At 34.2% G+C, this 22638-nt stretch overlaps 3 protein-coding genes, 1 long non-coding RNA gene and 1 other non-coding gene across 7 annotated transcripts; 1 reads left to right on the top strand and 4 right to left on the bottom strand.

Annotated features, from left to right (window-relative positions):
- The first annotated feature begins 33 nt into the window (after nucleotides 1-33).
- Nucleotides 34-4951, top strand: LOC116141719. The gene is made up of 3 exons (XM_031427206.1): nucleotides 34-754; nucleotides 2941-3108; nucleotides 3203-4951. The coding sequence occupies exons 1-3, from the start codon at nucleotides 221-223 to the stop codon at nucleotides 4949-4951; spliced, it is 2451 nt and encodes an 816-aa protein (XP_031283066.1). The 5' UTR covers nucleotides 34-220.
- Nucleotides 4952-5570: 619 nt separating this feature from the next.
- LOC116141747 (dolichyl-diphosphooligosaccharide--protein glycosyltransferase subunit 4A) lies at nucleotides 5571-7453 on the bottom strand. 2 transcript variants are annotated; one of them, XM_031427238.1, is made up of 3 exons: nucleotides 7316-7431; nucleotides 6973-7016; nucleotides 5571-5862 (listed from the first exon to the last, which is right to left on the bottom strand). In XM_031427238.1, the coding sequence occupies exon 3, from the start codon at nucleotides 5860-5862 to the stop codon at nucleotides 5749-5751; it is 114 nt and encodes a 37-aa protein (XP_031283098.1). In that variant the 5' UTR covers nucleotides 6973-7016; nucleotides 7316-7431; the 3' UTR covers nucleotides 5571-5748. The 2 variants fall into 2 exon arrangements, 1 of the variants encoding a protein (XP_031283098.1); XR_004129875.1 differs by lacking the exon at nucleotides 6973-7016 and having other exon boundaries at nucleotides 7316-7453.
- Nucleotides 7454-7650: 197 nt separating this feature from the next.
- TRNAH-GUG lies at nucleotides 7651-7722 on the bottom strand. The gene has a single exon. It is a non-coding gene; the product is annotated as a tRNA-His (tRNA).
- Nucleotides 7723-16200: 8478 nt separating this feature from the next.
- Nucleotides 16201-17647, bottom strand: LOC116141728. 2 transcript variants are annotated; one of them, XR_004129862.1, is made up of 3 exons: nucleotides 17014-17524; nucleotides 16771-16871; nucleotides 16201-16555 (listed from the first exon to the last, which is right to left on the bottom strand). XR_004129862.1 is itself a non-coding variant. In XM_031427217.1 (3 exons), the coding sequence occupies exons 1-3, from the start codon at nucleotides 17635-17637 to the stop codon at nucleotides 16480-16482; spliced, it is 474 nt and encodes a 157-aa protein (XP_031283077.1). In that variant the 5' UTR covers nucleotides 17638-17647; the 3' UTR covers nucleotides 16201-16479. The 2 variants fall into 2 exon arrangements, 1 of the variants encoding a protein (XP_031283077.1); XM_031427217.1 differs by adding an exon at nucleotides 17578-17647 and having other exon boundaries at nucleotides 16771-17108.
- LOC116141742 lies at nucleotides 17643-20113 on the bottom strand. Its single transcript, XR_004129864.1, has 4 exons — nucleotides 20000-20113; nucleotides 18271-18375; nucleotides 17900-18000; nucleotides 17643-17713 (listed from the first exon to the last, which is right to left on the bottom strand). It is a non-coding gene; the product is annotated as an uncharacterized LOC116141742 (long non-coding RNA).
- Nucleotides 20114-22638: the final 2525 nt, after the last annotated feature.

Here is a 22638-nt window from a genome sequence, read left to right as displayed (position 1 = left end):
ATCACTAACTTGGACGATTCTCCATCTATATAAACTCCGTTGTTAAACTTGGATCTTTCAGTCTTCAATAATCTTCAACAGGGTTGTCCTTTAGGAGAGCCACGTACCTCTTCTCTCCTTCATAACCTGTTTCCTTCAATATCCAGACTCCAGTCATGCTTATAGTAAAATAAATCAAAATTTTCAACACAATACCACTTTTGCCTTTTATTACATACTAATGGCAACAACGTACCACGCTGAATCGGTATGGGGGGTGCGCTTGGGCTCGGCGCTAAGGACAATTCTAGCGTGCACCATCGTAGGCTGCTCGACGCTTTATGGCCCCGAACCTCTCAGGCGCGTATCGTCATTTCCAGCTTTTTCTTATGTGACAACAATATTGATTGTGTCGGATGCTACACTTGGTGACACTCTCAAAGGATGCTGGAATGCGTTGCTCGCCACCGTGCAAGTTATGATTCTTTCAATATTGTGCTTGCAGCTGATTGGACCTGGGAGGTTCAACAATGGCCTGGCGGCAGCAGTGGCGGCGGTTACTGCCTTCATGGTTGCGTTGCCGGAGTCCACTCATTTGATGGCGAAGCGGATTGCATTCGGGCAGATTGTGATTGTTTGTGTAGGTACAGTTATTCATGGGGCAGAAACTGGAGTTGTGATGCACCCTATTCATGTGGCATCGAGTACTGCTCTTGGAGCCTTTGCATCTGTTTTGGCGATGATGGTTCCTTATCCCAACCTAGCTTACTATGAGGTAAATCACCATGAATGATAGCTTTAATTCTTGAATTATTTAAATTTCTTTCAGATTCTTTTGGTTGAATTTCGTGCATAATATTGTTTGAGTCTTAGTATGAGTAACCGACAATATTACATCACCAGACTAGCTATAGAATCTTTTAATGACTAAATAAGCCAAGAAAATTGGAAATGAAACTTGTTGCTACATTGAATTTGATGCTATATAGGTCTTTCGAGATTGTTTTTTCATAATTTTTAATAAACTTGGATATGTTTGATGAGATTAGCATAATTCTCGAGGCTCCATAATAGTTTTTGAAAAGTATCTGGCTCCGTTTGATTCACTCTTCCAGAATAGTATTTTACGTAGTTAAATAGTAAAATTGGTTTATTCTCAACATATTATTCTATATTATTGAATTTCTTTTAAACCCCCCTAAATTTGTTAATTTAACTAAACACCTCCAAATTATTTTTTTTAGAAATTGCAAAAACACCCCAGCAACCCACATTTACCAGATTCTAACCACCATTGCTGGAAGCTGGCCAGAATTTAGTATAATGGCGCACTACCGGCTAAATCTGGTGCGCCGATCTAGCATTTTCCAGTCAGATCTACTGCCAAAGATCTAGCCGTCTGGCCGTCAACGGCCAGATCTTTGGCTGTAGCCAATCGCCAACGATGGTCGTATCTTTGGCTGTCGTTGACGACCAAATACGGCTAGATCTAGCCGTCAATGGCCAGAAAAGGTCATATCGGTGCACGACAGGCAAGATCCACCTGGTCATGCGCTGATACGGCGACTCCGACCACTCTCCGGCAGTGGTGGCCGGTTGTCCATATTTAATGGGTGGGTTAGGGGTGTTTTTGTTAACTTTTAATATTTTATTATAGGGGTGTTTAGTAAATAAACAAACATAAAGGGTATTTTTGTTAATTTCTAAATCCTACATCGTAATACCCACCCAATTTAACTTTTTTCAAAATATTATTCTAAAAAGTATAGAATAATGAACCAAACGGACCCTCTATTTTGCATGTTATATATATCTTACCTTTTTTTATAAAGTAAACGACTTTTTCCCACCCAAGGTTTGCCTTAATGACACTTTCTCACAAAAAAAAATTAAAAATACCATTTTCCCACCTAAAGTTTATATTCCGTTAAGACTCAAAATACATATCACTTTCTGAGCCGGCGTTCGACAAATTACCAGGAGTCAAGGCAAGAGAGGTTTTGTAAAGTGGAGATCGGTGGATCAAATAGTAGTGAACGATTGAATATTCGTCACCAGAGTCAACTGGAAAAAAAAATGATATTTTGAAACTTTTTGGACGAGAAAGGTCATTAAGGCAAACCTTGGGTGGGAAAAAGTCGTTTACTCACTTTTTTTTTTTTTTTTTTTTTTTTTAATTTTTTATTTATAAGAGAAAGTTTGTCGTACACGAGCATAATATATACCATAAGTTGATGTAGATCGATTAGAAGTCATTATATTGCTAACCCTTATCAACGTGCTACCATATCACATTTCACACTGATGAGCATGAAAAGTAATGCATTCAAATTAACATTTGGTATATATACCAAACAGGCATCTTTTAATAGGTCACCACTAAAATTGATTCTAGGAAAAATCTTTTCTCTTTATTGAACTATGCCAATCAAAAAACCTTTATCCAAATAGGTAAAATCTGAATAAAGTAATGTTACATGTACAAACAATTATTACAAAAATTTATGTACAAACTAATATGGTAGAAAATGAATAGAAAAGTGAGAACAAAAAATCAAACTCATCATATTAACTCTTTCATTCATTTTCTGTCACATCAATTAATAATGTGACAAGTAATATGACAAGAGTACTAGATTAGGTATTGATATGGAAGAAGAATAAGAGGAGATAACATGTTTTTGAATAAATACCATGTTGAGTATATATAGTTGGATCAATTCCATTTGTGCAAGTAAAATGCTACTATTCTTGAGCTTTAGGATTGTTGGAGGACACGAAGAATAAATCTGAATCGTAAACCCAGTATCTAATATTAATTCTCAAAAATGCCTTTAGCATCCACTTTCTGGCCCACTCCCAATATGCTTCCTTCAATAGGATGTATTAAACCTGTAATTCTGATTCATTAAATGTTTTTATGAATGTCAATTTAAGTAACTTAAAAGTGTTATTGTGCAGATTAAGAAAACATGCAGATTATATGCTGAAAATGCCTCAGAGAGGTTGAATCTCTTGGTCAAGGCGTTCTGTGCAAACGATAACACAGCGGCATTCGACTTCATTTTAGAAGCCAAATCTCTCTTCATTGCAGGGGCCAAACTGCTTTTGAGTATCAAACAAAAACAGGTTAGTGGAAATGAACTCTCAATTTAAAGGCATTTCCTCTTCAAATTTACATGGTAAAATTAGCTAAAAGAATTATTTTCCTTGATTTTCACAGGATGCCATGTTGTGGGAGAGACCTCAATTCAGGTTCTTCAAACCCGACTGCTTAAGCCCAAGTGAAAAATTGCAAGAACTGGAAATATCAATTAGAGGAATGGAACTGTCCCTTAATTCTTGCCGTTCCTTGCCTGTTGGCATGATTGATGAAGAGCTAAGAGATGTTTTAGAAACTTCGAAAGCACGAGTTGGCCTTAAACTAGAACAAGCTAAATGTTATGCGTCCTTTGATGCAACAACAGTTCCAGAGATCAAGAATGAATGCACAGACAAATCCCTGTCGACACTCGCAACCATTTCCTCAACCGAAGATGCTCCAGCTTCCTTCTTCTTTTACTGTATGGAACTTCTTCAAGCTGGTTTTCCCATTTCTAGAAATTCTGAGTGCGTTGTCAAGGAAAAAAAGAAAACTAAAATGGAAGAATTGAGTAGTTCGCAGAGTCAAGGAAAAAGTATGAATTTACTCGAAAGGGGTCTGCTCATATTACCAAGTAGTGAAAGCTTCATTTTTGCTCTTAAGTGCTCGATTTCTCTTGGTCTTGCTGTGCTCTTCGGTTTGATTTATAACAGAGAGAATGGTTACTGGTCAGGACTGACGATTGCAATCAGTTTTGCAAGAAACCGTCAAGCAACATTTACAGTTGCGAATGCTCGAGCACAAGGGACAGCTATGGGGTCAGTCTACGGAATCTTGTGTTGCTTTATGTTCAAAAAATTTGAGAATTTGAGGTTCTTACTGCTGCTCCCATGGATCATTTTCACAAGTTTCTTAAGGCACAGCCGAATGTATGGTGAAGCTGGTAGTATTTCAGCTGTTATAGGAGCATTATTGATTTTGGGTAGAAAAAATTATGGCACCCCAACTGAGTTTGCAATTACTCGAATCACAGAAGCCACTATCGGATTGATCTGTTTCATCATGGTTGAGATCCTCTGTCAGCCCGCCAGGGCAGCAACTCTCGCGAGAATTCAACTTGCACAGAGCTTGGAGGCGCTTGAAGAAGGCATTAAGGACATAACTCTTTGTGCTGACCAAAAGAAGTCAACTAAGTCAAGAGCACTGGGAGACAAACAGAATAAACTGAAATCACATGCTCTGAAATTAGAGAACTTCATTGCAGAAGCCGAGAAGGAGCCTAACTTCTGGTTCTTGCCTTTTAATGCTACTTGCTACCGGAAGCTCTTGGGATCTTTATCAACGATGGCAGACCTCTTACTCTTCGTCGCTTACAAAATTGAATCGCTCTCTCAAGCATCGGAGAGGCATGGGGTTGCCTGGGAGGAGTTCCATGAACAAATAAACGAAGAACTGGAGCTTTTCAAGGAAAAAGTTGGGTATTCAATGAAATGCTTTGAGAAGGTGATCTCAATCAAGTCCCTCGCAGTACTTGAGAAAGAGCTACAAAAGAGAAACATATCTTACGACGTTGAGTTGGGAAGATTACCAAATGAGGATGTGCATAGGAGTGTGAGTCCTAATGAAGAAGATGTCCTGGAGATTTTAAGCTTCTTTCTTCAACTTTCGAATGAAGTTGCTAACAAAATCAACACTGACGAAGGAGATGAAAAGCTTAAGAGCCAAATAGTTGTTTGTTTGAATGGCCTTGGGTTCTGCATCAGTAGTCTGACGAGGGAAACGACAGAACTGGAGAAAGAACTCAAAGAACTGCTAAAATGGGAGAATCCGACTAGGAATATTAATTTGTATGAAATTTCCTGTAAGCTTAATGCTCTGTACAAAAAGTAATCTTGATACATTGTCTCCCAAGTGACATAGGGGAGATCAATGAGAACCATTATTTAACCTTAAAACAGATGAGGTCTAATTTATAAAAGCCTGAGTTAATTATTACCAGAATATTTTTCTCCACTCCTAGCCTAACTTACATTACCAGACTCTTCTATAGGGTGAATTGTGTTTTGTTCAAACACTCACAAGTCCAATGTCAAAAACTTTTTTCTAAACATTGGCATGTAGCAGTGTCTTCAGACATTCTCTCTCGATGGAATGTGCCAAACTTGTACTAGAATGTCTATGTTTCGGATGATACGTTTCCCAAAAATATTCCAAATTTCTCATCCCAAGTGATGTGGCGTCAATGTATCATACACCATATCAACTCTTCATTTATACATAAATGCTGTATAAGACAATACATCACTTAGGATAAAAAATTTAAGATATCATATGGGAAGTGTAATATTTACTTGTTTGGGATTGTGGAGGTAGCCACCTACCCACATCAACGCACTAAAGCATACAGACACACCCATGTTTCGTCCAGCATAGCTGCTGCCTCAATAGAATTGTCCGTTTAAATACAATATGGCAAATACTAAGGAAATAGCCATGAGAAACAATATACTTAGAACAAAAATAAAGAGGTGAATATATATAATATGCCTACAAAATCCAAGCAATAAGATGCATTAAGCTCCAAGCTTGTTTATAATTACATCAAGTTATCTCTCTGTCAAACCACCCAGTCTTATAAAACTAAGATGTTTTTCATTGCAGCAAATGGAATCAGAATACCAAATTCCTCAGTTGCCTTCATATTTAGGGTCAGCCATCACGTAATGATACGCTATAACCAGTACAAAAATGAAGATGCCAAGAAAGTTGGCTATGAAGCCCAAGACCATGTCATCAATCATCTACAAAACACAAGCACAAATTGGTAATAGATTAGTACCAAGTTTCAAAGTACCAAAAATTAATCTATCTCTCTAAATAGAAATTCCAAGAGTAAATTACAAATAGTATTAAAACTATCAGTTCCAGCAATAACGTCATATTCAAGGTTTAAACAGACTTAAATCTACATTTGGTCACAAAGACGGGATGTTGATCAAAGCGACAATCAAAGTTCATAGTGACAAATACAATATATGAGATAACCTGTGCTGGGAAATAAATGAAACTAACAGATGGGAAGTTAAATTTCTTTCCTCTTTATGTGATCAAAAATAAAATATGTACCAACCAATTCAAACAATTGGCAATGTCAACAAATATTAAAGATAACAAGACAAGCCAAAATCAAACAACTACAAACGGGTCACAAAATTTACATAGAAACCCCAGAACACAAAAATCCATGAAAACTGAAAGTCTGTTATCAAAATCTCCACAATCAAATAATAATAAATTACATCTCTCTAATTTAATGTTAGAGACTCATCAATCAATAATTAAACATCAAGAGAGTAATACTCTAAATTCACAACACAATAGCATTATCAATAAAGTGGTATAGATCAAATGTGACATAAAGTTTTATGTCTCCAACAATAGACTCAGCAAATACCATTTTGAAGAATTTAACTAATAAATCAAGACTATCATAAGTGTAAAGCATGATACCAGGAATTACGATTTCATATTTGAGGCAAAGCAAAGTCAATTTGGCTATGCGATGTCAAGTTAAAATTAAAATTCTAAGCTCCAATTTGTTTTATCTCATTATTGTTTCTTTTAATAGTACTAGTTTAATGGTTGGATACTCATACACTAATTAGAATGACAACCAAATGAAGCTCCATCTTTATGATGAAACCCTCGTCTAAATAACTGAGTAATTTTCATAGTATATGAGAAAATGAGGACTATATCCTTAAAAAACATAACAATGTCCTACAGAAAAACCAAATAGGAAACTACAGCAATGAAATACATGGTTCATTTTAAAAGCAGCTTAAATGAGAAAAAATACAATTAAAAAAAAACCATAGATAACTCATAGAAGAAGTTACATGAATGCCGACCTTCTACCCTTTCCGAGGAGTTGATGACTATTCATAGTCACTACCTTGACACCAAAAAGAGGTTCGGAAAAAAGAAATGGAAGAACAAAAAATCAAAATTCATTGGACGATTGTATCATTAACTATTTCTTTATTTCAGTGAGTCTAACAGGAAGCATATGCTCTAGATCTGAATTCAAAGGTAAACGAAACGAAGTCAATTAACTCTAACACTACTCATATCGAAATCTAAATCAATTGAAATAGCAAATGACTCCGCGTAGAAAGGACACAAGCATTGTGATGAAACAGATTAAACAATTTAACATTATAGAGAATAGCAAGTGAAAGTTAAGGATCTTACTCTGATAGACTATGAGATCGAAGAAGATCACGAACCCTTTTTCTCAAAAAGGAGGCACTGTGTGATTAAACAAAGATTTAGGGTTTTATAGATGAGGAAATATGTTTTTGAAGGAAATTATTTGATGAGCGCAAGCAGACTGCAGATGCTACTAGAAAGTTGTCGTTTGAAAAGTTTATAAAACGACGCCGTTTGAAAAAGTTCAAAATGAAATGAAGCAGGCAGACCGCAGACGCTACTAGAACATGTCGTTTATCGTTAGCAAAGTGGGCAAACGACACTGTTAGTCTGTTAGTGAAAGAAACGTACCGGTAGTTTGAAATAAACAAAAATAATGTGGCTGCTGGGATTCGAGCCCAGGTCTCTACGGCCACAACGTAGAATTCTTACCACTAAACTACAGCCACATCAATGACAAAATTTTCCTTGTATATTACTTGTTATATGAATATACAAATTTCTTGGATTTTCCTTTAACCCCTTAATAAATAGTTGAAAATAAATTAACCTATAATTTTTTAAAAGTATTGTATAACCCCTGAATTATGAGTTATCCCGTCAAAAAATTCTCTCATATGGAGGTATACAGCACTTTTCAAAAATCAAGGGTGCATTCATTTCCCTATCTTTCAAGGGGTTGAAATAATAACCTCAAATTTCTTAGTTTGATGTTTGTCACGAAGCTATGATCTTAGTACAATTATGATTTATCGAACTAATATAATATTTCTTCTACCCTATTAACTTTTTTTTAATCAAATGTGAAAGTTCATAAACTCTATACGCATATAATGATCAAATATAACAATTAAAAATGGAGAAGATAAATGCATGAATATTTTATTTATTGATTTTTTTATATCTTGTAGTTTCTTTTCAAATCAAAGTAATGATTACTCTTTGAATTTCAGAGATAACAGTTTTAAATATATATCACACGAAACAATGTTCAATATACTAACCTAAAGTATGTTCTTCGAAAAAAAAAAAAAAAAATTCTAACTCATAAAATTAATATACTCATTTCTCATAAATTTAGTCATATATAATGTTTGTTCAATAAAGCCCCGTAAATTTGTTAGTGATAAACATGCTCTTTTTAGTACCATTATCATTATTATTTTTTTTTTAATCACGAGGGGTGTTTGGGCTAGTTTGTACGTACCGTAACTAATCTTTCGAGACTTTAGAACTGTCGATCGGGTAAGAATCTTAGTAGCCACTACTATTAGTGTCTAGAAGGACTCGAACTCAAAAGTTTATGGAACCTCATTTTGTTCTTTTATCATCAGACCACCTAGTGGTAGTTCTTACCATTGAAATTAATTCACACTGTCTACTATCTCTATTGACAATATTAACCCCTATTGTCACAACAATAATTTAATTGTTTTTCACATCATTTTTGTCTTCGTTGTTTTTGTTTTTCACATCATTTTTGTCTTTGTTGTTTTTGTTATTTTACAATACAACTACCACGTTTGACAGTGCAAGCAAACTCCCATCTCAGTACTTTGTAATTTCAATATGTTAATTATCTCAAAACTAATATTTCAAGTAGATAAAACAGAAACTCTAAGATAGTGAATACAAAATGAATATTTCACTTAGATGCATAGTTTCAATTATATAATGCTCAATTATAATGGAAGTCATTTAGATAAAATCTTGCATAAATTTATCTTTATGTATTGAAGTATCTTTGAAGTTCTTTTTACAAAACTTTATTTGGACTTCTCAAGTATTCAATAATATTATTTCAATTTCAAGAATATCCTAAACCTGTCTACAGGCTACAGCCACCATTATTACTAAACTTTCAATCAAGGTTTTAAAATCCGACCCAAGGTGAAACCCGACAAAGTGGCTTGATCTTGGGTTGATCAGTTGAACCAGTTTGACAGGCAAGTCAAGCCAGTGAGTCAACATGTCAATAGGTTTGAAATTCAACAAAAACAGCCCTGAAAATTACACATAAGTTCCTAAAGGTTTGAAATCCTGTAAAAACACCCCAAATTACAATGTTGAGTTGTCGACGTCGTCAACCCAAACCAAATAGGGCCTGTTTTTGGCATCAACAACACACCCTATGACCACAAAAACTCTCCCCTCAACCTCCTAACCAAAACCCATCTCACCCACCCTCATTCGCCTTGCCAATCATCGGCAATAGCCCGCTATTGTCATTGATCATTTTTGTGATTTCTAGTCGTTTCTCTCACAAAAAAACACCCCCATTGCCACCTTTCAACTCACTCGCCCTTCCTCTTCAAAACCCCTAACATCTCAACCACCAATTGTTTGCCAATCGGCATCCTAATCTCTAGGGATTACCATGAACAGTAAAATTGGTAACCCGCCTCGATGAAGACCTCGGGTCCCGATTGAATCGGTTCAACTAGCCAGGACAGGCCGGGTTTAAAGACATTGCTTTCGATTCAATCATTTGTCATAGATCTACCTAATACACTGTTAAGTAATGCATCTTTTTCACCTTCTCTTACCATTGAAAAAACTACGGATGAGCGGTTCCGAGTATCCTACGATTTTTGGGGGATCGAAACTGGAACAGTCGGTCCCAGGAAAAGGAACCGGAACTGAGAGGTTTCGGTTCTTTGATTCTTGGACTGGAACTTGTAATGCAGGTTCCGGTTTCTAACCCGGGTACCTTGTAAACAATCAATTACCCCCTATTAGTTTAAAAAATGACAAGCACACCTTAGAATTTTACAAATATACCCCTGACAAATTAAGAAAACCTGCATTTAGTAGTTTTCAACTTTTCATTACTCATTCACTTGTATCCAATGTGACTCACATATCTTCTAATCTCTAGGTAACACTTGAATTCAATCAATTCATTACAATTATAATACATTTTTTTAATAGAGAAATAAATTATAATTACTAATAATTAAGTTATTTCGGAAAAAGTTTCATCACAATTAGTAGGTGGTTTTGATTTTTGTATTTTAATCGATTCACAACCAATGGCGGATCCAGGATTTTTGTTGAGGGGGGGCCTCCGCGACTTCATCATTGTTTGCTAAACAACTAGTAAAAACTTAAAAAAAATCATGAAACCTTAAGCAAAGAAAATAATACAATATCAAGAACTTGAGGAAAAAGAATGCAACAATACAATACTTTCCTATTTGAATAAATTCATGAGAAGCAAAAATTTGAGTAAATGTGTTAAGTAAACCTTGAGCAAAACCTTCTTTCAAATTTTTTTTTTTTTTTCCAAAGATTATAATATAAATTTTCATGACTTTGACCAGACCTAATTTAAGCTAAAGTCAACCAAAATTTAAATCAAATCAACATTGCCTTGACTTTTAATATGAATTAATAAAAAAAAATTTTTGAAATAAACATAAATAGTAACTCAAATTTCTTTATTTATTTTGAGTAGCAGGATAGTGACGTTTGAAATGTAGGAAAGTGGTGGGTAAAGGGTGAAGAATAACGTCTTTTAAAATATAGTTAAGATTTTAATTTGGGGAAACAAGTTAATTCTTAGACACAAAACACAAAATAAACTCACAAGATCCATGTCTTTTCCCCTCAAATTAGAATAAAAAACTTCAAAAAAAANCACATTATCCTTATTTAATTTTAAAATTATATAGTATGCCCTTGTTTAATGTAGTACCTTTTTTAGTAATTTTATAATAAAATGTACTTATAAGTCATATTTTACCAAACACGTCAATTACTTATCAGTCCCTTATAAGTACTTTAACCAAACACGTAATTGCTTAAAATTTCAAATGCTTATAAGTTAATTTTAGCTTATAAGCAATTGTTGCTTATAAGCTAATTTTTATAAGCTTAGACAAACACCTCCTAATTACCTCCATTTTCTTAGGTATTCTTGGATTATCAGGGTAATCTTTTTTTTGTTACAATTGTATCCCTTATTAATAAAATTTTGGGATAATAATGCCCTTATTTTTAATTTTATTTACATGAATATAGTTTTTACTATTTTATCCCAATTAATTAACTTTTGGGACAAAATTACCCTTGAATTCAAAACAAATTACACCCCACCCCACCCAAGCCACCGCCCCTACCCACCTGTCGATGCCTGCGGCCAGATCGTGATAGATCTGGCCGTTGACTGCCAGATCCGTCGATCTAACAGTCAACGGCCAGATTGATAGTCGTTTTTCATTGATGTGGCTGTTGACAACCGATTGACAGATGTGGTCGATGGCAGCTAGATGGAGATCGATGGTCGTTAATGGCCAGATTTTTCACGATTTGACCATTTTCAGCTAGATCTCTAGTCGAAAATGGCCGTACGGCACACGGAGGCCATTTCTTGCCTTCTGTGCACCGTTAGGTTACCGGCTGCCAATAGTGACTGGGTTGGTGGGGGTGCTTTATTGATTTTCCAAACTTTTATTATGGGGTTGTTTTTGCTAAGATTTTAAATGTAGAGGGTTATATAATCCAAATAATAATCAATATTAAAAAATAATATTTAATTAGAGGATAATTCAGTAATTTAAATACCATACCCATCAATTTATTCCTTTCAACCAAATATATTAATATAATATACCTATCAACTAACCAAACACATTTTCCTAAAGATTCCAATAATCTTCAAAGTAATCTAACTTTCTAGTAATCCAACATTCTCTTAACCAAACGCACCCTTAATCACAACCTGACCCTACTTTTTTTTAGGTAATTAACCTGGCCCTACTTTCACTTATCTAGAAGTCTCCATTCCAATACCTTTGTTAGGATTAAAAATTTGTAAAATTATGTAAAATATTACAAATTTTAAAAGAAATAGAGGAAAAAACAGAAAAATATGAAATAATAAAAAATGCAAAATGTCTGAAAAATGGAAAAAAAAAAAAAGATTATGAAAAATGAAAAAAATCTGGATTAATACAAAATATAAGAAATATCTGTTTTAAATAAAATGATTTAAAAATAAAATAAAAACTTAATTTTTAACAAATTAGATAATTAACACAAATCTGAAGAAAACAAACAAATAAATAAATAAAAACTTTGAACTTGGCGAATATTTTTTAGATTCTAGCTTTTTTTTTTTAAAAAAGGTATTCTTGATTTTTTAAAGTTGTAGTTAACAACATTTTCCCAAAAATTTGAAGGGGAAGTCCTGATTGAAAACACAAGATGCTCATTTAGAGGTAAAGGATTCAAATTCAATCATTTTTAGAAAAAAAAGTGTTTGATTAGAATATGAACGAAATTGAAAGACCCCTTAACTATTAAGGAGGTTGATAGAACGAATCGCACTTTATCACTAAACTGCACTTGTTACAATGCAATTATTATATATAAATGGGCCTTTTATCCAACAAAGGAATCAGATGTAGTCAACATAGGAGAGAAATGAAAACTAACCATGAATGAAAATTAGAGATTAGAGCGTTGACGTGTTTATTAGAAGTCCTAGTGAAACTAGGAAAAAAAAAAAGCTCATTAAGTAAATGTCCATGTTTTATTTTCACAATCCCATTTTGTTTAGGTGTGTTAACACAATTCTTTTTATGTATAATGCCTCTAATTTTAAAGAATTCTTCTATATCAAATTCCAAGCCATTATCAAAACGTATGACTTTAATTTTCTTATTGAATTGAGTTTCAACAAAAGAATAAAAAGATTGCAAGAGTAAAGGAGTTTCTCTTTTATATTGCATAAGAAATACCCACGTGCATCTAGTGTAATCATCCATAATGGCGAGGAAACAAAATGTTAACATTTACATTATGGTGCATATAGGGCACCATAATGTAAATGTTAACAAAACACAAAATGTTGAGGAATAATATATCAGAGTGTATAATCTGAATTAGATTCTACCGAATATTATCATATTCTTATTCACATAAAGTATAAAACAATTTTCCCAACAAAAATTTCCATATTAATACACTATAAGAAAAATGGCATTTGGTGTCTATTGAAAATAGATGCTAATAGTCAAATTTAGACGCTGATTGTTTGTCGCGTCTAAAATCCCTAGTCGTTGACTAATTGCAAAATCACTATTGCAGAAAGTATCCACGACAAAAATCATGGTTAGATGCCAAAAAAGTTTCTTTAGCGACCAGCAATTTAGTTACTAATTGCCTCGAAAAATAGTCTCTTAGATTAGATGTCAAATGAATAAGGGTAATTTGATAAAATTGCATAGCAACTATTGATTTAGTCGCGGAATGTAGCTTTTAGTGACTAAAAAATGGATAGTAATTTCCAAAAAAAATAGATGCTGAATGCTTAAGGGTAATTTGGTAAAAGCATTTTGCAACTACTTTTTCAGTTGTAAAATGCCTCTTTTAATTACTAAAACTTTAGTTGTAATTGTCAAAATTTTAGTCGGTGAATGTTAGACCGAAATATGATAATTTCTTTTCCACAACCATTAAATTAGTTGCAAAAAGTGTGTTTTAATGACTAAATTATCAATGGCCAAAGTAGCTAGAAGTGTTTGGCCAATTTGCTTTCTTTGATTTCATAACTAATCATTTGGTTAGGAGAATGATTTTTCTACATATTGCTAGACCTGGCAAAACGAGTCCAAACTCACAGGTCGATCCATACCCGGGTAGAAAATATAGGGTATGGGTCCAATTTATTAGGCTCGTTTTGTTTTTACTCATACTCGCCCCAACCTGTATAACTGAGAGGGTTATATGGGTGAACCCGCGGGCACCTGCAGGTTTAGTTAGTAAATTCGCGTATAAAACACAAATTTTCGTATGTTTTCAATGTGGTCGAATAATTCGTGAATTATATGCTTCAGCGTATAATTGGCGAATTATTTGGCGTATCCGTATTTTTGAAGAAAAATGTTAATAAATGCTACTTCCTGCTTCTTCTGGGTAGTGTAATTGTTTGTCATATCAATCACTTCAATGGTCTTTATGTGTTCAGCTTAGCAGAAGAGTTATTTTCTCCCACCTCTTTTATTTCCATAAAATTAATTAATAAAATGCTCCTTCATGCACCAATCTCATTCATACACTTGGAAATAATATCCAATTTAAATTTTAAAAAGCCAATGATGTTAACATGTTGGCGGGATGATGGGATGGAATCAACATATTATCCTGCATGATCACTATCAATTTGACCATTCATCCATGTGTCCCTACTCCATTCCCCGTTTCATTTTTAGCCATCAGGAAATTAAATAAATTAACAAGAATACAGAGGCTCAAGCCGCTCAACCATAATTTAATCACAATTTTAAGTCCACATAATTTTTTACCATTTTAATTATTTTTTCTTTTCAAAAGAATATTTGAGAAGTTAACACCCACCCCATGATTAGAGGCATTGTCATGATTTAATTCTTTCTAAAAAATTAAACCATGGATTTTTTTTGTTAATATGCTAATAAAAAGATCTCTTTTAATTGCCGTATTTTTTAAAACGTATTATTGACAATGTGTCGTATTAAACTCATATATATCCGTATCGTATTTTTTCCGTATCCAAATTTTATGACCGAATTTTAACAAACGTATTTTTTACCATTTGCTGTATCATACTCGTAAAATTCCCGACCCTTTTTTTTTCGTACCCGTATTTACTAACTAGGCCCGTAGGTACTCGTTTTTGCAAATCCCTAACCCTAAGTGGCTAAGTCCCTAACTCAGACTTTAAAACAAATCTTCATCTTCAACATAACAATTCTCTCTCGCAGTCCCGCCTCTCGATCTCTCATCACTGCATCAATCATCACTCATTCATCATCAGTATACCTCACGGTCCTCACCTGAACCTGATTCATTCATTCTGTAAACTCTCAATCTCTCATCCAATCCGTGATTCCCATTGCCAATACCACCGTCCCCGGTAGCCCTCACTCATCCTCGTCGACTGGTCATCTCCTCTCTCTCACATCATTGGGACTTGGGCATCGGCTCGTCATCTCCTCTCTCTCTCCGTCGCAAGACTCGCGACTCTCTTCCCCACCATTACAGTAGATCTGTGAGTTGGGTTTCAAGATCTGTTTTTATTGCATCCATCTTTGTTCCAGAAAAGCTACAACTTGTTTGACATTTCAAGATTTGTATATTTTGGCTGATTTGTGAAATCTTTGTCTGTATGAAGTATGAACAGTAAATGTTGAGAATTTTTGTGCTTAGAATTAGTGAATTGCAGATTTGCAGGCACTGTTTTTAGAGTAATAGTTGTTCAACTGTCCTTGTAAATATGGTTTTGAAATGAAGCTGTTTGCCTATTTTCACAAGTAGAATTTTGTAAATGTGTTATGCACTTATGCATATGCTACGAAATTGGAGCCATAGTTCAAATTTAGAATTCTATAATGAATTATTTCCAATGTCTTGTACAATTTTTAGAACTATAGGAATTTTAGAGGTGTAACTATTATAAGTGAAAACTATTAAGAGTGAAACTGTAAAAACTGAAACTTGGAGAGAGAAAAAAAGGGTACCCACAAGTCCACCCGTACCTGTATGACCCATATGTTTCAACCCGTATTGGAACCGTACCCATGTGGCCCGTACTCGTGATGACCCGACCCATGCGCAACCCACCCACCCGTTTTGCCAAGTCTACATATTGCACATAGTACATGAGATTTGCAAACTAATTTTGATAGTAATAATTGATTAGTCCAAGATTGTTTATTATTTCTATGACTAAAATTTAGTGGCAAATAAGATTACATTTAAGAGCAATGTTGTTGCTCCTTGTAATTCACTTGGTGAACACATTAAACATCAACAAAATAAGAGACACAATACAAAAATGTGGATCAATAACATCAATTATCTTCATTGCATATAAAGTCAATAGTCCATACATGGATTTTTTAGCAACATGAGCAATAAAAATCTAAAATTGCACTATCATGTGTGCATAACCAAAAACAAAAATGCATAACCAATCAGTTCGGTCACCTTTTGGAGCTTTACCTTGGTGGAAAGCCAGTGTCTTTATCATCCCCACACCTTAACTATTGTAGTGAATAGGTCTATAATTTCCTATGGTCTTCCAATACCCAAAGTCAATAGCACAATTCATTCTAACAAGTCTACAGAAGTTCATTTACGTAGCAACAGAAGTTCATTTCAAATAATTGAAAATAGAAACCTAGAGGAATTTCATTTCTAACAAGTCTACAGAAGTTCAATTACATAGCAACGGTATTTGCAATAAACAAGTAGTTGACCTTGGGCAAACTTTCATGCATTTCATCAAGCAACCATCTGCACATGTAAGTCATAAAAATATCAATTAACACTAGAAGTTCCAGAAAATGTGAAAACCATTTTAATAGATGCATATAGAGTGACCCATCTAGGTATATACAAAAAGTGGAGCATCCCAATATTATAGTTATTTTTCATGCAAATAAATGTTTTATCAATGACTGGAAGATGAAGGGATAATTAACAAGCACATGAACCATACAGAAACATACCTATAGTCAAAAGAAGGAAAAAACTTATGAAGGGTATTCACAATCAGCTCCACAGTGGCATGATTTGCAGCCGCAGTATCAGTCATGTGAGTATACTGAACCTGAATATTGAGGAAATAATTTTGACATAGAAAGTAATAAAGAAACATTCTAGTCCTATATTTGTGCATAATTTGCATGGAAACTTGGACTCTACTTAGCATACTAAATGAACTTTGAGGTAAAAATAACAGTGAACAAAACCTTAACAGCAACTTTTTGCCATCATGCGTACAAGCAACATGAACTTGTGCAAGGGAAGCACTTTCTATAGGGACATGATCAAATTCTTCAAAAACCTGTACATAAAGACTTAAACATCAACAAGCGCATATGTCTCCATTGGGAACAACAATATGACCACTCAACATGAGAATTTGTGCATAAATCTCATAAGCACCAATATCACTTGTAAACAATTCATGAAGTGAAAATTAAATTATTGGCTGTCAAAAAGCAAGCCAGATTCATGAAAAATGTGCATCCTTGGTAGAGAAACCCAAGTTGGACAAATAGTAGGAACAAGTGACAATGTGGACGATGGACCAGAGCACACAATTAGTTTTATATCTGATACATAAACTTGTTGAACATGTAAAATTATGTGTTCATTCTAACATCATACCATAATATATACTTCAACAGTTCATGTACAGTGATACAAAATAGGATTCTAAACTAATAATGTCAATTAGCTTTGATGTAAAGGAGGAGAAAAAAAAAAAAAAAAAAAAAAAAAAAAAAAAAAGGTTATTCTTTACAAGTTACCACTAGTGTAGGAAATTTGCAGGAAAGAACTATCACGTTTGCAAAAATCAGTAGCAACATTCAATAGCTATCTTTATCTTCTCACCATACCCTGTTCGCTAATAGCCTCTTTATAAAATCCAATCCTTCTTTCACGCTGCCAACAGGAATTGGACATAATTAGAAAATGAAACCCCTCAATCAAAGTTTACTAGTATTATGCATGACTTATATGTCGAATTTAAAACTTAAACCACCATAAAACAGGAAAGTAAAAAGGAAGCCAAAGAACAAATATACTTTGCATATGAGTAGAAGGCAATAAGAAGTTTAAGAAACTTACTCCTATTTTAGTGGTGAACCCCAACTTTAGCCAACATCGCATAGTACTCTATCTCAGACTTCTGAAAAGGAGGGCGCTTGTTGGTAATGATAACAGCTTCACTACAACCCAATAAAGAAAAAAAAAAAAAATGTTCATTTAACAAATCCCAAGAAATGAAATATTCCCATAACAAAGACTAGATCCAGTCAGAACCAATAATTTCTAAGTTCTCATGAAAATAGGGTCACAACCTAACAACTAAAACACAATTTCTTTCTAGGTCCCAGCTAAGAGTCATTTTAGTTCATAAAAGAAGCTCAAAAATGCGGAGATAATATAATCATCAATAATGAAATAAAACGAAAAATAAAGTTAATAGGTTAGGTTACCTTTGGAGCTTCTTAGGGTGTGAAGCACAGTTTTGTAACCCAAAGTGTACTTGCCACTCTTCATGACACAAGCAACCTACTACTGATGCTCTCATGGGACTTCTTCTACAAGAGTGAGCCATAATCAACTTATTTCTATTCTTTAATTAAGATTGAAATGGAATAAAGAAGAAAATAAAGAAGAAAGAAGAGAGACAGAGAAGGAGATGAGTTACAATCTTCTTGGCAGCCACCATTGCGTTAAGGCACTAGGGTTCTCACAAAACAGTTTTAAAGAAAAGCGAAGAGCTGTCTCAATGAATTTCCCTATAGTTTCCCTAACTCCAAAATCTTAACATTCAATCATAACCATCAAATTGAACACCAAAATCAACAGGATTTTAATTAAATCGATGAATTTTCTCCCATTACAATCTCTAAATTTAAAAAGAAAGAATGAGAAAGAGGCGAACGAACCAGATTGCGAAGAGATGGAGAAGTAGAGGGAAATTGATCATGAAGAAGAGAATTGATCTTGGAGACTGAATCTTCAAACCTTTGTTTCTCTCCGAGCTTTTTTTGCAATTCTCCCACGTTTCCGAGAATTGATCGGATTGGGGAGTTGGATCCAAAGGATCGAGGAGAGTCGGATCCATCAAAGTCAGAGGATTTCTTGGAAGAGAAGAAGAGTTTGTTCTTGAACACCATTGTTATGGTTAATTAAAGAGTGATTTTAAGCAGCCCTAGCATGTTAGAGATGTCAGGCTGCTGAAGAGAAACATTGAAGAAGATGAAAAGAGAAGAAAGGGAAAATTTTGAAAAATGGGTGGGAAATTTTGCCTTAATGAAAATTGGGGGGAAATTTTTGCCTTAGTGAAACTTTTGATGGGTGGGAAATTTTGTCTTAGCAAAATTTTTTATTTTTTATTTTTCAATTTAATCCTCGATAGTTTTAAATATCAACGATTGAGACTACAATTGACAAGAAAAAAACTCGTATAATTTATTTTTGACCAAATCTTTGACAGTTAATAATTGTCAAAAATCAAATAAAATAATCAAGAATTACAATTCTTGACATTTTTTTAGGACAGTAAGAAAATATGTCAACTCATTCTGTCAAGGAAAGTGTTTTTTTTTTTTTAATAGTGACATATTACAAATAGAACAATTATTTTAAAAAAGAATCATGAAACAAAGAAAACCCTTTAAAGCTTACCTCTAAAAGAATTAAATCACACTCAAATCAAAACCTAAACAAAAAAGAGATCGAAAGAACAAACCCACAAAAGAGTTTAAAAAATTCCCAGAAGATACACAAAAATAAATGTATAGAAAATAAAATAAAAAATCTAAAGAACAAGAAAGTGAATAAAAATGCGAACCTTAGTTGGATAAATCGATGAATATGAATCTGTCTCAAATGAGTATCCATAAAACAGAAAACTTAAATACCCAATTAAGAAAATAAATAGATATTATCAAACACCATTTGTTTATCAGCAACAATAAATTAATTTAAAGCACCCATTACAATTATAAAAGCCATTGCAATGTTAGATGAAAGAGAAGATAAAAGTAAAATCACCCATTACGAAGTTATAGCCACCCATTTAAGAACGTCATAAACAACAAATACTTAAACAAATTAAAGCAAATGTTGTAAAGAAATGAATTGAAAATAAAACAATAGAACCGAAATACCATCTGTAAAAGAATGAGTTTTGACATAAAAATAAAAAGAAGTTACCTTCAATGGGGTAATGTAGGTGGCAAAAGTAGAATCGAGGAGATGGTAAAGTGAAGAGGGAAACTGGATACAGAGGAGTGTGTGGAGATGAAGAGGACTCGAGTAAGAATAGGGAAATTGGGGTATTAGGGATTTGGTTTTAAGTTGGATTTATATAGGATGGGCTTTTAGTAATTGTTTCTAAAAACATAGGCATTTATTTATTTGATTAGTTATTTGTAACAACCAGTTTTAGTCACCATCTGTAACTTTCATGATGTAAACCATCAATTGCAACTAATATTTTAGGAAAAAAAAAAAAATTGCAACTAATGTTGTAGTTGCCACTGTCAAATTTTTGATATCTTAACTTTTTGTAACTAATTGATTTTGGTTACTAATAGTATATATCATTTTTAATAAACAATATTTAGTGGCTAACATTTTGTTTGCAAAAAAAATCATATTAACAACTTTAACTTTAGTTGCCAAAATAACATACCAAAAATTTCAATTTATTTCAAGTGGGAACATGGGGCGTCCAAACTCGCAAAATTTACTATTCATTTGGCAACTAAAATCTTAGTTGTTAAAAGAAGATAATTTGCAGCTAACTAATTAATTACGCAATAGTAATTTTAGTCACAAATTAAAACATTATTTTTTAATTTTACCGGGAAAGTGTGGCCCAAAAAAATTCACCAACTTTTAGCGACTAAATACATTTTAGTTGCTATACATGAGTTTTTGCAACTATTGTAATATGCACAAAATAATTAGTTGCCAAATGTACCTTAGGCCTTTCGTAATTATTGTTAGAAGCTTGGATATTTCGGTAATTGTATTATTTTGTAACTAATAAAAATAGTTACAAATTAATTAATAAATATTTGCATCTATATTCAGTAGTTACAAATAATTATTTTCCGTAACCATAATTTTAGTTGCTAAATCTCTTGTTGTAGTTTTCAATTGTGTTGTAATGCTTGGAAAATTTACCACGTAAGAATGGACAACCAAATAAATTAGTTGCTAATGTGATATTTTTTGTAACAAATCAAATTAGTAGCAGAATATTAATTTTAGATGCTAAAGACGGGAATAAATGGGCCCTAGAATTTTATTTCCCTTTAGCTGACCGATTGGAATTTAGTTACTAAATATGGGGCATTTGCAACTATTTTTGCCTAGTTGCAAAAAAATTGGTTACAAAAAGTACTTTTTCTTATAGTGATACTGTTATGCCTGAAAAGGTAGAGCTGACATAGAGCCTCATCAGTAAAGTATGGTCAGAGCTCAGTAGGATTCTATGCCGTCCAAGCATGGCCACGTCGCACCCAACGCAAGTGGCATGGATCATGTCAATGCAGTAGGTGGGCGCCAGACTAGCAAGCGGTCGGAGATTGCCCACGTGTTAAAACCCTGCTTTCATCGAGGAAATCCCTCGGGCAGGTGAACAATGGGACACAGAGAAAGATTTGCACGGCATCTACCCACTTGTAGCATTTGCAATCATTACCTTGAACTCTCCCACTATAAATAGAGGACTTCCCTCTCATTCGGGGGGATTAGCTAATTTTACACTTAAATAGCTCTCTTTGTCTGTCGGTCTATATGTCTGTCTGTCTATCTCTGTCTCTCTGTCTGTCTGTCTGTTTGTCTGTCTGTCTCTCTCTCTCTCTCTCTCTCTCTCTCTCTCTCTCTCTCTCTCTCTCTCTCTCTCTTGTATTCTCACTCAAATTGTAACTCAGCTCGTTGAATGCGACTTGATCCCTCTTTTATTAATACAATAGCAGTGGATGTAGGATTCGCTTTTGAGCATCTGAACCACTTTAAATACTGTTCTTCGCTATGTGTTTAATTCAACTCCCTTATATCACGTGTGACTTCTAAGTCCTTTTAGCATGTTACAAGTGCAAGTAGTTAGTGTTAAAATCCAACATCAACAGTTTGGCGCTAGAAGGAGGGTCTGATTTAGTACCTACTATTCATCAGAGAAATCTTTGACTAATCGGTCCCATAACAGCAAATGGCTCGTGACTTCGCATCTGAGCAAACTAGCCAGGGTAATGAAGCAATCCCCTAGGTACAGAAGGACACTTCTCCCAAAGTGCCACCAGTCCAGTAGAATATCCTAAGGAATATTCCTTCAAGCTCATAGCCCGACACAGCCGTTATGAGCTACCTGGAGAGGTTAAATAATACTCTTCAAACGGTCAACCGAAGGCTAGACTGATTGGATCGGGTCATGCCACCCGAATCTAATGAGACGCAACGATTGAATTTCCTCATTAAATTTGGGTGGCATGACCCGATCTAATCGGTCTAACCTTCGGCTAACCGTTTGAAGAGTATTATTAAACCTCTACAAGTAGCTCATGACGGCTGCGTCGGGCTGTGAGCTTGAAGGAATATCCCCTAGGATATTCTGCGGGACTGGTGGCACTTCGGGAGAAGTGTCCTTCTGTACCTAGGGGATTACTTTATTACCCTGGTTGGTTCGCTTAGATTCGAAGCCACGAGCCATTTGTTGTTATGGGACCGATTAGTCAGAGATTTCTCTGATGAAGAGTAGGTACTAAATTAGGTCCTCCTTCTAAGGCCAAACTGTTGATGCTGGATTTTGACATCAACTACTCGCACGTGTAAAATGCTAAAAG

Source organism: Pistacia vera, unplaced genomic scaffold (genome assembly GCF_008641045.1).
Source record: "Pistacia vera cultivar Batoury unplaced genomic scaffold, PisVer_v2 Contig1118, whole genome shotgun sequence".
Taxonomy (NCBI): domain Eukaryota; kingdom Viridiplantae; phylum Streptophyta; class Magnoliopsida; order Sapindales; family Anacardiaceae; genus Pistacia; species Pistacia vera.
Note: the sequence above shows the minus strand (reverse complement) of the source record. Positions and strands in the feature narration are given on the sequence as shown.